Genomic DNA, 15,171 nt, shown 5'->3' with positions numbered 1-15,171 from the left:
TCCCTGAGGAATAATGGAATGAATCAACATACCCAGATCTGATTTTCCCTCAAGAAGAAGAGGAACAAATGCATCTCTTTAAATAGTTGATATTCCATGAGTAATAGTGGAATAAGTCTACCTCGATTCAATCTTCCCTGAAGAACAGTGGAATGAATCAAAGTCCTCAGATCTGATTTTTCCTCAAAAAGAAGCGGAACATATCTCTCTTTTTCAAGATTTGATATTCCCTGAGTAATAGTGGAACAAGTATACCTCGATTTAATCTTCCCTGAAGAATAGTGGAATGAATCAACGTCCTTAGATCTGATTTTCCCTCAAGAAGAAGAGAAATAGATCTCTCTCTCTTTCAAGATTTGATATATCTTGAGTGATAGTGGAACAAGTCTACCTCAATTCCATTTTCCCTCAGGAACAGTGGAATGAATCAACATCCCCATATCTTATTTTCTCTTAAGAAGAAGCAGAATAAATCTATCATTTTCAAGATTTGATATTCCCTGAGTGACAGTGGAACAAGTCTACCTCGATTTAATCTTCCCTGAAGAACAGTGGAATGAATCAACGTCCCCATATATGATTTTCCCTTAGAAAGAAGCGAAACAAACCCTCGTTTTCAAGATTTAATATTCCCAGAGTAACAGTGGAACAAGTTTACCTCGATTTAATCTTCCCTGAAGAATAGTGGAATAAATCAATGTTTCTCATTCTGATCTACACTGAAGAAACAGTGGAGCAGATCCAATATCAGATTTCAAAGCACAGTATTTATCGGACGAAAACTGACTGTCTCTTCGTCTTTAGCCTATCCTTGTTAACACAATAATGGGCAAAAAGGGGCAACAGTCGACACCTATTTTTACCTAGACAATTACAACTCAAGGCCCAACAGCCCAAATCCGGCCCAAATTACAAAGTTTACAACAAGCACCCAAACCAGACCCAACAACAAAGCCCAAATGACCTGAAGCCCCAAGATCCGACCCGGTTTGGTCACCCGCTGCTAATACCATGACCTGCCATCACTGTGCTACCACACCTGCCACCACCATCCCGTGCCCATACTACTCCATCTCCCCAAATCCACTGCAACACTCCACGCAACAAATCAAAAAAATATGTTTTTTATTCTAACATGTAATGTGTTATAAGAGAGCTCAAAAACAGATTGTACGAGAGGAAGGGGCTCAGTTTTCTGGGGGAAAAGGGAAACCCGATTCGAAAAACACAATGTGAAACCCCCTTTTCGATTTTCAAAGAAAAAAAGCAATAAAACAAAAAAAACAATGTTCAAGGATTTTTTTTATATTTCTTTCTCTATTTCGAAACAACAAGCTGTATATATATATATATATATATATATATATATATATATATATATATATATATATATCTTTTGAACAAATAAAAAATAAAAAAAGGGTTCTTACCATTAGGTCGGAGCTTCGCCGGAGGTCGGGGCCTTCTTTCCAACATCCGAACGGTGAAAAGCTGCACATTGACGAGAAAACACCGAAATCGTGACGATTCGACGGTAGACGACGGAGATCAGAGCTCGGGAAAGCCAAATGGTATTTGGTCATTTCACGACGATCGGATCATCCCCTGGCGAAACGGACCCCGGATCTAGACTACCTTTATCAAGACGAGTCAACTGGTGAAATTTGGCGGCCGAAGGCCACCGGTGACGACGGCGACATGGCAATCGGCGAAGGTAAGCACGACCGACCGATTTTCTAGATAGAAGGGAGACCCTCTCTCTAAAAATTAAAAATAAATGGAAATTGGAAAAAAAGAAAAATATAATATTTATAGAAAACTTCGGGGGAAATTACACTTAGGTCCCCCTAAGTTATGCGTATTTTTGCAAAATGGTCGCCTATATATATATTTTGTTTAATTTATGTGTAGTCCTTGAATGTTTATGTGTGTTTTACATTTTGGTCATGTGTAGTGATTGTTTAATTTTTTAAATGCTTAGGGACTGATTTAGTGATTTTACCTTTTTATTTATCAGCACTAACTTTTTGGTTTATTTTCTTCCAGGTCTCTCTACTTTACGTGTGTTTTTCCAATTCGATCACTAGTCCTCTGTTTATTTTATTTCATTGATTTTGTGCTCTAATTTGTGCTTGTTTTAATTTATTCTCTATTATTATTGTGGTTTACTCGAATTTAGTCACTGGTTTTTGTTTTTATTTATTTTAGCCACTTTTTGAGTTATGTTTATTATTTTATTATAATTTAGATATGATATCTTCAATTTATACATTTTAGTCACTAATGGATTATGATTTGGCTATCGTTTTTATTTTTATTTCATTTTAGTCACATTTCACTTGTTATCTTATTTTTTAGGAATATTTTAATTTGAGTGCCTTACTTTAATAATTTCCATTGTAGTCCTGAATGATTGAAGTTGGTTTATTTATGATTACTTTAATAATATTTGCAAAGGTTGGCTTGATTTCTTGTTGGTTGTATAGTTTAATCCCTAAAATCACCATCTTCATCATTTATATATTTGTTAATTACTCGCTAGTTGTAATATTTTCGAATATTATTTTACTCGAGGAATTTATAGAAAACCGCCTTAACTGACAAGGAGTGCATTTCCAAGAATTGTTCGAACAAAATAATACATTTTAAATCCGAATGAATTTTTTTAATGTAATTAATATATATATATATAATCTAAAAATTTGGGTAATATTATTTTGTACGGGGAATCCATGGAAATGCCCCCTCAACTGACAAGGAAGGTATTTCGAGAATTGTTCGTGAAAAATAACAACTCTTATATTTTTTTTCTAAAAAAGGATCATAATTTAAATATATATTCAAATTTTCCAATTTCAATATTTGGATGACATATAATCACTTAGGTACCGATTTTGGGCGTTGTAGGATGTTAATCCTTCCTCACGCGTAATCGACTTCCAAACCCTTTTTCAAAATAGATTTCTAGTTAAACGCATATCATTTTTTTATCTTTTAAAATTATTTTTCTTAAAATTATTTTAAAATGTATTTTTAGGTATTCGACCTACCTAACCCAAAGGTCGATGGAAACTCCAAATCTATTTATTTGTTCTTTATTTTAAAACTCAATCTTTTCCAAGATTAAGTTGGATCGCTCCCCGCCATAGCCCTAAAAAAGCTTAAGGACCGTTCTGACACTTAACAAACGAATATAAGTGAATGTTATACAAACGATTCACGAATAGTTCATCAAATGCTCTGTTCATTTACACCATATTAGAAATATAAATTTTAGTATTATTTTGTTTTATTAATTTTTTAGCTTAACCCAAAAATAGAAGAAAAAAATTATAGAACACATCCCTACAAAATCTCATGATTCTCTAAATGAACTCCATAGATTGATTCACTGGTATTCATTATGGTGCACATTTTTTGAATTCTTCGAAATAAGTCTCAAAATTTTAGATTTCATTCAATTGAACCCCTTCAGCTTCGCATTCTTCTAATATAAGCTCAGATTTTCAAAATCAAATAGGCTCAACGTTCGACTTAATCAATACTTTCAAGCCAGATTTTAAGACGTTATAATTAGATTACCTACTCGCACTCTTAATAATAGATCTCGTTTTTAAACACAATCCCGATAATAATCCAAAGGATAGCAATGCGTAGATGTTTATCGTGGAAAAATATATTATCCATGACATGTTTCTTTTTCATTGAAGTCTTTGGTGAGCAAGCAACTGCAAAGTCTTTGTAGACACCCATTTTCGTCCGGGATTTCAAGAGTCTTTATTACATTATATAGTATATATGATAATATATATATAATAATTTTAAAAATATATAATATATATAGTTTTTGAAAATATATAATATAATTTTTGAAAAGATATTTTTGAAAACATGTATTATATAGTTTTTGAAAACATATAATATATAGTTTTTAAAAAATGGTTTTCGAAAACATATATAATATAGTTTTTGAAAACATATAATATAGTTTTTAAAACGGTTTTTTTGAAACATATATATTAGTTTTTGAAAACATATTATTTTGAAATATATATATATATATATATATATATAATTTTTTAAAAGTGGTTTTTGAAAACGTATATAATATATATAATCTTTGAAAACATATTATATTATTTTTGAAATATAATATATACATACATATTATTGGTATTAGTATTTTATTTTCCATTCCCTTATCTTTCTTTTTACTTTTATTTTATTTATTTATTTATTTTATTTTTATTTCATGTCCAAATTAAGAGTCCAAGTCCATAGTCTAATCTAGTCCAAGGAGAAGCCCAACCGGGTAGGCAAACCTAACCCAACCAGCCAACCCGGGAAGCCCAATAAGCCTAAGTTGGGGTTTTGCATTAAGGAAAGGCGTCGCACGGTCAAGGGATGTCAGGAGCCAAATATGACACGTGAGAATCACGCGCCAACAAAGGAAACCACGCGCCAGCAAATCAGGATTGAGCCATCTCGAGATTTTCGGCCAAGCAATTCGAGATTGAACCATCCCGAAATTTCTGGTGAACCACCAATAGAAAAACAACCTGAATAAATCAGAGATTGGGACTGCACCATCCCGGGTTGTTCGGAAAACACCACTGGCGGAGGGGTTATAGAAACTCCACCAAGCCATCGGAAAGAACAGAATGAAAATCACAAATAAATACCAAGCAAAAGTCGAAACAACAAAGCAAAAATCCGTACATTGTCGATTATCCTATATTTTCAAAATTGGAAATTTTGAGTTTGGTGTTTTATTTAATTTAAAATTCACTATGTATTCAAATATTGAAGAGGATGTTGATTTACCAAGACTAATAAGGACCACCCTCGGGTATTTATATTAAAGTTTCATTATTGATCTCAATAAACAAACATTGCCTCAAATATTGAGAAATCATGATGTAGGGTTTTGAAAAGGAAATTGATTTACTTCAGGAATCACTAGTGGTCATCCCCGAGCATTTATGAAGAGGATACAATATTAACTCCCTAATAAATGAACATTGCCTTGATTTTAAAAAAAAATCAATTACAATCAAACAACTATTTATGAACCTAATTATACTAGGTGAGTTAATTAAGGCAATCCTCTAACTTAGAATGTCAAATTATGAAATTTATGCAACTCATGCAACTTCAATTGTCGAGACGCATAAGCCACTACTGCACCATCCTACATCATAACAGAACCAAAAAAATATGTGAAGCATCGCTGTAAATTATATAATCCTTACCATGCTCGGGTTGTATCAAAATCGGTGCCTAAGTCATAACATATTTCAATTTCTCAAAACCCGACTGTTGAGCTTCACCCCATATAAAAGACACATTCTTCCTCAGAAGTTTCATCAAAAGAGCTACAATTAGAGAAAATCCTTCTACAAATTTAGAAAACTGCAAACCTCAACCACAATCTTGGGTTGTTTCCAGTCAAAATAGCCTCAATCTTTTTCGGATCAATAGAAATACCTTAGCAGAAATAATTTGACCCAAGAACATCACTTCAATAAGCCAAAATTCACACTTATTGAGCTTCACATAAAGTTGATTTTCTTTCAAAGGCTGCAAAACATCTCTCAAATGCTTATCGTGTTTATCCTAAGATTTCGAGTAAATCAAAATACCATCGATAAAAACAACAACAAACTGATCCATATACTGTTGAAATACTTGATTCATCATATCCATAAAAGCAGCAGGGGCATTAGTCAACCTGAATGGAGTCACTAAGAACTTGTAATGCCCATATCGAGTACATAAACCTTTATTTGAAACATCATAATCTTTTACCTTAAATTGATAATAGCCAGACTGAAAATCAATCTTTGAGAAAACAGTTGCAACACATAACTGATCAAACAAATCATCGATGTGCGGTAACATGTATTTTTTCTTAACCATCAGTTTATTCAACTTTTGGTAATCGATGCATAAAACACAAAGTACCATCATTCTTTTTAACAAAGAGCATGGGAGCTCCCCATGGGGAAGTATTGTGTTGAATAAAACCTCGATCTAATAGCTCATATAACTGAACCTTGAGTTCCCTCAACTCCTTAGGTTCCATGCGATAAAGAGCCATAGACACTGGTGTGGTACCCAAATAGAGTTCAATTCCAAACTCTACTTCTCTCTCAGGTGGCACACCTAGTAAAATCTTATAAAAATACCTCCGGAAAGTTTCTCATGGTACGGGTTTGTTCAAATCCAAAAGTAGACTTCCTCGAATCAAAAATTAAGCAAGGTATGCTATGGAACCCTTCCATATCATTTTCTCAATTGTCAAAGATGAGATGACATTAGATAGATAACCCCGACAATAACCAATCAAAATAATTTCCTTATCATCAGAAGTCTTCAAAATTGTTCTCTTGCATTCATAGTTCAGATTGACCCGATGTTCTTTCAACTAGTCAGTACTAATAATAAGATTAAAATCATCCAGGGAAAGTTCCATAAGGTTTTTGGAAGGGTCTCTCCACAGAGCTCAAGAGGACAATTATAGTAGATTTTACCAACCACTATGGATTAACCCGCCGAAGACTAAATAATAACAAGACAGGTAGTCGGCTCAATAAAACTATCAAGGTTATGAGCTACAATACTCGTAATATTTGAATGGTTAGACCCGCCATCAAGCAAAGAAAAATAATGAACTAAATGATGGTAAAAGTACTTATAATGACATCAGGCTCATCCTAATCCTCGCGACGTCTTGTAGCATAGATAAGAGTAGGCTATTTAGTGATACATTACGGCATGCAATGTAATCCGTAAACTCTTTCATTCAAACCTTCAATATCGAAATCTACATTAAAATAGTTCTGATACCTACAAATATCTAAACCTGCATTATCCATCATCATACCTAAATTCAACTTTATCTCGAATCGAGTTCAAGCTTTTAAAACAACACTTAATTAGCATGCTTATATAAAATGATTGTCCAGCAATCATCTGTTCCAGTGACAGCATCAAACAGTTTCTCATCAGCTTTCCATATCTTGCCAACTGATCCAAATAATTTCTCAACTAATTTCCCATCCTGTTCTGTTGCAGATTCTCCCAAGCTCATAACTGATGCTGCCATACCAACAGCAGATGGTGTGTTAGGAATCACCCGGATAAATCGGCCTTGGCCAGCCCATTCCTGCAGATCCTTCTGTTTTATTCCAGCAGCAATGGAAACCAAAAGCTTTTTCTTCGAAAGTAACGGCCTCAGCTGCAAGACCACATTTTTAACTACTTGGGGCTTCACTGAAAAAATGATCACATCACTAGCATTCACAACGTCGTTGTTGTAACTATAAACATGGATGCCGAGTGATTGGAAGCCAAGACCACGGTCGGGATTTGAGTGAATTGCTGTGGAAATACGCTGAGGAGGCAAAAGACCAGATTGCACCACTCCTCTGGCAATGCTCTCAGCCAATTTGCCGGCTCCGACGAAGCCAAGCTTGAAGCTTTCGGTGTGTATAGGCACTGCCTCCATGTCTTCGGCGGCGGCGGCGTTGCTTGGGTATCATGGCTTGCTAGTAGTTGGAGAAATAGTGGTACTGGCTTTCCTAAAATACAGCGGACAAGAGTAGGCTATTTAGAATTAGACCTTATAGAACCTCTAATCGGGGCAAATCGCGCCTACCTAAATAACCCGGTGCATGACTAGACGCGGTAGGTTGGCTCTGACTACGACTTCTCAAAGTCTGAGATGATCCCTGAGAACGAGCTGAAGCCTGATAAGTTAGAGCAGGCTGTGGGAAATCTCTTAGAAAATGCTCAGTGGACCCACACTTGAAACATGCTCCTAACTTATTGAATCACTCTCCATCATGATGCCTACTACATAAAGTACAAGTAGGAACAACTCGTAGTGTAGAATAAACACCCCTACTCTCAGACCAGCCAAAATAAGTAACATGTATATACCTAGAATTAAACCACGTTGAATCATCTTTCAAGCATTTTCCAGGATGAGCAGAATAACCAGAAGGACCCTCATAACCTGATTACTTTCTTTTCCAATTGTAATGCTCTTTACTGAGATCTTCTATCTCCTCAATAGTCTTAGATTAGTCCACGAGCTTAACAATTTCCCTCTCATGAAGGGCATCAATCCTACTACGGATCCCAACATGCAGACCTTTCTCAAATAGTAGACACTTGTCTTCCTCATTAGTGATAAGTCCAGTAGCATACCTACTGAGGCGTAGAAACTCTAACTCATAAACTTGGATTTTCATATCACCCTGTTTCAGATCCATAAACTCTTGATTCATCTATTTTAGATTACGACTTCCCACAAATTGGCTCTAAAAAAGACTTTGAAAGAACTCATAAGTCAATTGATCCCTCGAAGTAGTCATTTCCACTAAATTTCAACAATTTAGGGCATCATATTTCATCAATGAAACAATAGTTTGAAGTCTTCATTCAACCATATAATCCATCTCATCCAGAAGACGCTCAATATCCTCAATCCAGTACTCCCCAAAAAAGGGGATACTCCAGAAAGCCCTATAAAATACTCTGCCTGTTACACAACATCGTCGACCATATAATAGTGGCATTGTCCTCTGGCTGAACCCCAACAGATCTATGAAGTAAACGTAACACTGCTCGACCTACAACATCATCCTTTAAATCATCAACAGATTTTCTTCTAGTGATAAGTGTATGCTCAGTACGCTCAGAATGCTTGGTCAGATCAGAAGAATCAAACGCTCATATACATCCAATCGGCTCAGAAGAATCAGATGCTCTAGTACGTTCATCAGACTACTTGACCTCAAGAACTGGAGGACCTCTATCAGAATTAGTCTCTTGGCCTCCACTGTTTCGAGCGCTACCATATCTACTAGGTGCTACAAGACGGCGTGTACTCTTACGGGGTGGCATACTAAGATAGAGTCTGAAATAAAAGAGTACACATAAGCTATAGTCATATATGTTATTGGAGTATTAAAACTGAATGTGTAAACTTGAAAGTAGACAAATTTTAAATCATTTAGTAAAAATTTATAGTCAAGGAGGATTTTAGAAAATATTTCCCATACCCAAAATTTTTTATGCATGTAAAAATTATTTTATAGAACAATATAAAATTTGACAGGTAACATAGTATGAGAATTAAACCTAGGTGTGATACCATTAAATGTGACCCCCTAGATCTAGCCTGGACATGACGAATGAATCTTGGAGACCACATTCATATTCAGATTTACAAAAATAATGAAACTTTCAAATTAAAGACATGCATCGTCAGTAATTCACTATATATCCAAGTTCAAAAGCATTGGTCGTAATAAAATCAAATAAACGAATTCTAACGTCGAAAAGATATAAAACATAAAATCCCAAAGTCTCATAAAAGTATATTTATAAAATCAACAGAAAATAAATAACATAAAGTCTGAAAACAAAATATTCATACGATGTCCAAAGGTAAACGACTACAAACCATCCTCCATGTACTGGCCGTAATCCTAAATGTATGAGTATTCTGAAAGGAAGGAAACTAGAAAGTGAGTTGTAAAGCCTAATGTATCTTCTTTACCTGTTCAATTCTTTGATTTGTTATGTTATTATGTTAAATATTACTACCTAAAGCATGTTTGAGATTTGATTACAATTATCTGTCACATTTATTATTCTGAATAATGCATCATCATTTGTGATTTGCTCATTGACGCATTTTCGATTCTGCATGAGATTAATTCCCTGTTCTGACATTGCATGGGATTAATTCCCCGTTCTGACATCTACAAGGGATTAATTCCCCATTCTGACATCTGCATAGGATTAATTCATCGTTCTGTTTCTGCATGGGATTATATCCCTATTTTGTTTCCTCTTGGGATCCTCATTTGATGGTTAAATCCTCATTCTGATTTCTGTTTTTGATTAGAATCCTCTTCAGAGGGAACAACCCTATTTTCTTTATCCGTGGTGAAAGGTAAAGTAGTGTACTATTGATGTTGCATTTTGATTTATTGTTACATTTTATTTGTATTGTTATGGATATACTTCAGTATTTGCTTTTCTTTAGAGAACACACTGGGCTTTACATCTCACTTTCTAGTTTCTGTCCTTTCAGATTACTTAGATATTTAGGACTACGACCGGTTCTTGGAGGATCGTTAGTAGTTGTTTACCTTTGGACATTGTATGTACGTTTTGTTTTAAGATTTTATGTTATTTGTTTTCTGTTGATTTTATATGTATACTTTTATTGGACTTTGAGATTTAATGTTTTGTACGTTTCCGACGTTAGAATTCGTTTATTTGATTTTATTACAAACTAATGCTTTTGAACTTGGATTTATGGTGAATTTCTGACGATGCATGTCTTGAATTTGAAAGTTTCATTGTTTTTGTAAATCTGAATATGAATTTGGTCTCCAAGATTCGATCGTAAATCTAGATCGGGTCTAGGGGGTTACAACTGCCATAGCAGACACACACTGAAACTGCAATAAGTGAGGTAAGGGGTTATAGTTTAGAGCTGATACAAATGATCAAATGGTATTGCGTTTCAGATTGAGCACCATGCCCAATGACACGGAGGTCCATTAGTTATTTTTACATAAAGCTTGGGGATGTCTTAATTTCCTGGAAATCCAAGAAGCAAAATACTATTGCGAGGTCATCTGTAGGGGCTGATGAGTACAGTTGTATGACTGTCGTAGCAATTGAGATTGTGTGGTTAAAAGGTTCGGTATAAGAGATAGGACTGTAGAGCATGGAACCAATTAGGTTGTGTTGAGACAGTAAAACAATCATACAAATTGCCGCAAACCTGATTTATCATGAATGCACAAAACATATAGAAATAGACTGTTATTTTCTTTAAAAAAAGAAGAAGATATAAGACGAACTTATCCAGACAGAACATGTGACAACCACGAGTCATCTTGCAGAGATTATGATTAAGATTTTGGGGTCTCAGCAGCATAGTAATCTAGTCTTTAAAACGATTAAAGACATTTTTCAACCACCAATTTAAGGGGAGTGTTAGAATTTATTTTTGTTAGTTAACTGCTAGTTAGTTTGTTAGAAATTTCTCAGTAAATTAGTTTTATATAAACACAATCTTGCGATCAATTGATGATGAATTCTTTCCTTTGTCTGCTATTATTACATTTGAGTTTTCTATGTCCAAAACTCGTGATATTCCTATGAAGCTTACGTGTCTTAATCTCGAAAAGAAAGAGAAGAAAAAGAATGTGTAGTCGTTAATAGTTAATCTTCTTATCCAAACCTGGAACACAAACCTCAACTATCTAGCTTTCGATCTTTAAAGTCTGAAGCGAACTTTGCTTCTTGCATCCATTTATTTTACTCCATGGACGCTCTTCTTAAATCAAGTTTCCCAATATTCTCTGCAAACCCAAAATTCCTCCTCTCCAAAAATCATGTTAAACCCTTCAAGTTCTCCATCAAACCGCCACCACCAGACTTCGATTTCAGAGCTGATATTTTAGCAGAATCCACTGCCAGAATCGGGCAAACTCATCCTCAGTTGGCGGACTTGGCGGAGAATGGGGCATTGGTGTTGGTTGAGAAGCGGCAATTCGGTCCCGTTCCTGCCTGGAGGACCGACTTTGTTGAACCAGAGGCGATATGGCTGGTGGGTACAACTCATATTTCGCCCGAATCAGCCACTGACGTCGACCGTGTTGTTAGGGCTGTCAGGCCTGACAATGTGGTGGTCGAACTCTGCAGAAGCAGGCGAGTTTTGGAATTGTTCTTTTTTTTTTTACGTTTTTTGTTTCAACTTTGAGTTTTCAATCTCATCTCCTACGAATGTGGAAGATCGAAACTACCAGGGATCGATTCAAATGCTCTTGTATCTTATTTCTCGTTGAATTCGTTGAACATGCATGATTAGTTAAATATACCTATCGATACGGGTTGATAAGAACAAATATTGACGGTTTTCTCGTTTGAGAATGGAACTGTAGTGAGGAAATTATCGTTGATTGGTGTTTCTCTATTTGAGGTAGGTGATTATAGGGAAGAGAATGAAGACGTTTTAATGGTGTTTTTATAATGGATTTTAGTGTATGTTGACCTTATGGCTATTTTATACTAACGAGCTAGTTAAATTTTAGATTTTGTTTTGATGTATCACGCATCAGTAAGATGTCTTGTCTATGCACGATAGTTGACTAGAAGCCTATATTTGAGGATATAGACTAATCGGAGACTCTGGTGAATAGAGGCATATCTGAATACTTTGACAGGTGGAGAGCTGACAGTTTCAGCAAATTTATTTTAACTGAGATTTGGAGATTTCCAAAGATCATGGAGATGTATAACAATAGATAAATTGGATAAACCTTTGTGAATCTTTCCTAGAAGATTGGTGAAACATTTGAAGGGCTTTCTTCAAATTGAAAATTCTACTTCTACGAACCAAAGGGATTTTACCCAGGAATGAGTCAGGCACACCCTGATGGATTACAGAACAAAAGAAATAGGATATCAGCAAATCATCACTCCATATCTTAATGTTAATTATTGCAGAGTTCATTTTCAGAGCTGGGATCATGTACATGTCCAGTGATGTTGACAATGGGGAACAACAATTAAGATCAAATATGTTTTCTTTGAGTGGGACTGGGTTTTTTGGTGCTGTTGGTCGTAGCATAAACTTGGGTAAGCAAGCTTTAATGTCTTCTCTGCTCATCTCTGTGTGTGCTAGATAAATGGCTCACTGTTTTCCCTTTTTTTTGCTCTTGTAAATTGCAGGGGGCCAAACTGCTCTAGCATTGCGTCTACTTTTGGCACTTTTCTCGTCAAAATTATCATCTGATCTCAACCGTCCTTTTGGAGATGAGGTTGTCGAGTTCCAAATAAATTAATCAACAGATTTTCTTCTTTTCTCCAAAAGAAAATTTATAATTCTCATTGATTCAACAGTTCCGAGCAGCTCGAAAAGCATCTGAAGAAGTTGGTGCTCAGATAGTCTTGGGGGATCGTCCAATTGAGATAACGGTATGCACATTTTACATCCTTGGTATGACATCCAGAAATCCATATATTTTTTGATGCATAAAATCAAACTTATTTTCTTCCATTATGTTTTGGCAGCTTGAAAGGGCATGGAAGTCTCTCAACTGGAGTGAGAAAGTTAATCTAGTGCTCTCAGTCATTCGAGGGATAACAGCACCATTATCTGATATATCCGGGAATGATCTCAAGGTTTTACATTTATATATTTATATCTTCTTATGGATTTTGCTTCTGGTTTCGCTATCGAATTTCATTACACATAAATACCAATTATGTTTGTAAGATCAACTTATGAACTTTAAGTCATACTGGGAATGGTGATTGAAATTGTAGTAGATAGTAATGTACAGAGTAGTGAAGGGCAACCAAAATATGCAGTTATAGAAAGGAGCAAAAGTGGTGACTGAAATGGTGATAAAAATGTAATATTTCATTTTCATTTGTAAGATTTATAGACATCAAGTTCATGTTGTTATAGAGTAGCAAAACTTGGTTATAATTATGGACCATGAGGCATAAGCCATTTAGGGTCAAAATGGGAAGGAGCAAGACAAGATACATATGCGAACTCTCTCTGTTAGTTTATACAGTCTTAAGTATTTTATCTACCAATTGTGTTGCAGGAACAAAGCAACGGAGACGACACCTTTCAGCTTTACGAGCGGTTAAGCTTCTCATATCCATCACTTCTCCAACCTCTTGTACATGAGCGAGACACAGTAAGTATTCTTAATTTCTACATATAAAACACCTTCGATCAGTGATTGAAAGAGAAAAATGGATAAAACACTAATTCTTATATGACACTGCTCTTCGAATTCGAGTAACATATAGTGCCTAAATTTGCAATATGGGAAATGAATACGAATATGATTGGTGTTGGCATTTCAGTACCTTGCATGGTCTCTAAAACGGAGCAAAGCTGTTAACAAGTGTAAGACGGTGGTGGGCGTGATCGGAAAGGGGCACATGAATGGTGTTATATATGCGTTAGTGTCGGACCAAGGGGACCTGAGGTTCAGAGACCTTGCAGGGAAGACTCCATCTGAAGCAGAGTCTGGGTGGGTTCAGGATCTTTTCAAAAGCTTGGTTAGAGACACCTTGATTGGCATCCTGTTGTGGGCATTATACCAACAGATACAAGCTGGATCATTATGGCATACCAATTTTTTTTCTCTCTCTTAAACTATCTGATGGGTTCTGCATTAGGTTTAGGACTCGATTAGTTCGTCTATCATACCAATTATTGTATTATCTTGTAATTCAATAAGTGGTTGGAAATAATAATATAAAGAATGAATAACAACAATTTCTTTATTATCGAGTTGATTTAATTCATGCTTGAATTTGATTTTTAATGTTGATATCGGAGACAAATCAATTATAAGTGTGTTTGATAGATACAACTAATTTTTTGGAAAATATTTTTCTTATTTTCCGATCTTTGATTGGAATAAGATGTTTTTCTCAATGTAATTCATTTTTCTAATTCTTTTGTATTTTTCTATAAAGTATTTTTCAATTTTCATAAAATATTTTTTGAAGTTTTCACTTCAAAGCATAAATATACAAAATAATATTTTTTATGTATTTAATATTTAATTTAGCATTATTTTAATTAAAATATTAATTATTAAAATATTTAAAATATATTTATTAATAATTTAATAATATCTTTTTTTTAATATTATAATAATATATACTCACTTATATTATTAAAAATATATAATATTAGATTTTTATTTAATAATATATAACAATATTAATATAATTAATAATATTTATTACTTTTTAAAAATAGATTTATTTTATATATTTAATAGTAATATAATAGTTTATTATTATTTTAATAAAAACTAATTGTTAAAATATATTTATTAATAATATTTAATAATTTAATAAAAATATTTTTACATAATATTATTTTTAATAATATAATAATATGTTCAGTTATATTAGAATATTATTATATTCGTATTTTGATAATATACATATACAAATCCAGTACCACATTATAGTTCATCGAGCTATCAAATTCAAATTCAAATTCAGGTAACCTAAAATCTAAAACCCTAGTCTAAATGAAATTTCAAACATAAACCCTAAAAACATTAACTCGACCCAACCAACTCAAACCCT

General features: G+C 34.3%; 2 protein-coding genes across 3 annotated transcripts; one reads left to right on the top strand and one right to left on the bottom strand.

Moving 5' to 3' along the window:
* Positions 1-6,845: 6,845 nt before the first annotated feature.
* On the bottom strand, positions 6,846-7,517 carry LOC120158546 (pyrroline-5-carboxylate reductase-like). The gene has a single exon (XM_039169364.1). It carries the CDS (start codon positions 7,508-7,510, stop codon positions 6,935-6,937), a length of 576 nt encoding a protein of 191 aa, XP_039025295.1. The 5' UTR covers positions 7,511-7,517; the 3' UTR covers positions 6,846-6,934.
* A 3,736-nt stretch (positions 7,518-11,253) lies between these two features.
* On the top strand, positions 11,254-14,289 carry LOC120158581 (traB domain-containing protein-like). Of its 2 annotated transcripts, none has more exons than XM_039169409.1 (7): positions 11,254-11,745; positions 12,557-12,675; positions 12,769-12,857; positions 12,940-13,014; positions 13,111-13,221; positions 13,656-13,751; positions 13,924-14,289. In XM_039169409.1, the coding sequence occupies exons 1-7, from the start codon at positions 11,360-11,362 to the stop codon at positions 14,215-14,217; spliced, it is 1,170 nt and encodes a 389-aa protein (XP_039025340.1). In that variant the 5' UTR covers positions 11,254-11,359; the 3' UTR covers positions 14,218-14,289. The 2 variants fall into 2 exon arrangements, with proteins under 2 accessions (XP_039025340.1, XP_039025341.1); XM_039169410.1 differs by having other exon boundaries at positions 11,405-11,745; positions 12,544-12,675.
* Positions 14,290-15,171: the final 882 nt, after the last annotated feature.

Source organism: Hibiscus syriacus, unplaced genomic scaffold, assembly GCF_006381635.1.
Source record: "Hibiscus syriacus cultivar Baekdansim isolate YM2019G1 unplaced genomic scaffold, ASM638163v2 tig00111330_pilon, whole genome shotgun sequence".
Taxonomy (NCBI): domain Eukaryota; kingdom Viridiplantae; phylum Streptophyta; class Magnoliopsida; order Malvales; family Malvaceae; genus Hibiscus; species Hibiscus syriacus.
Note: the sequence above shows the minus strand (reverse complement) of the source record. Positions and strands in the feature narration are given on the sequence as shown.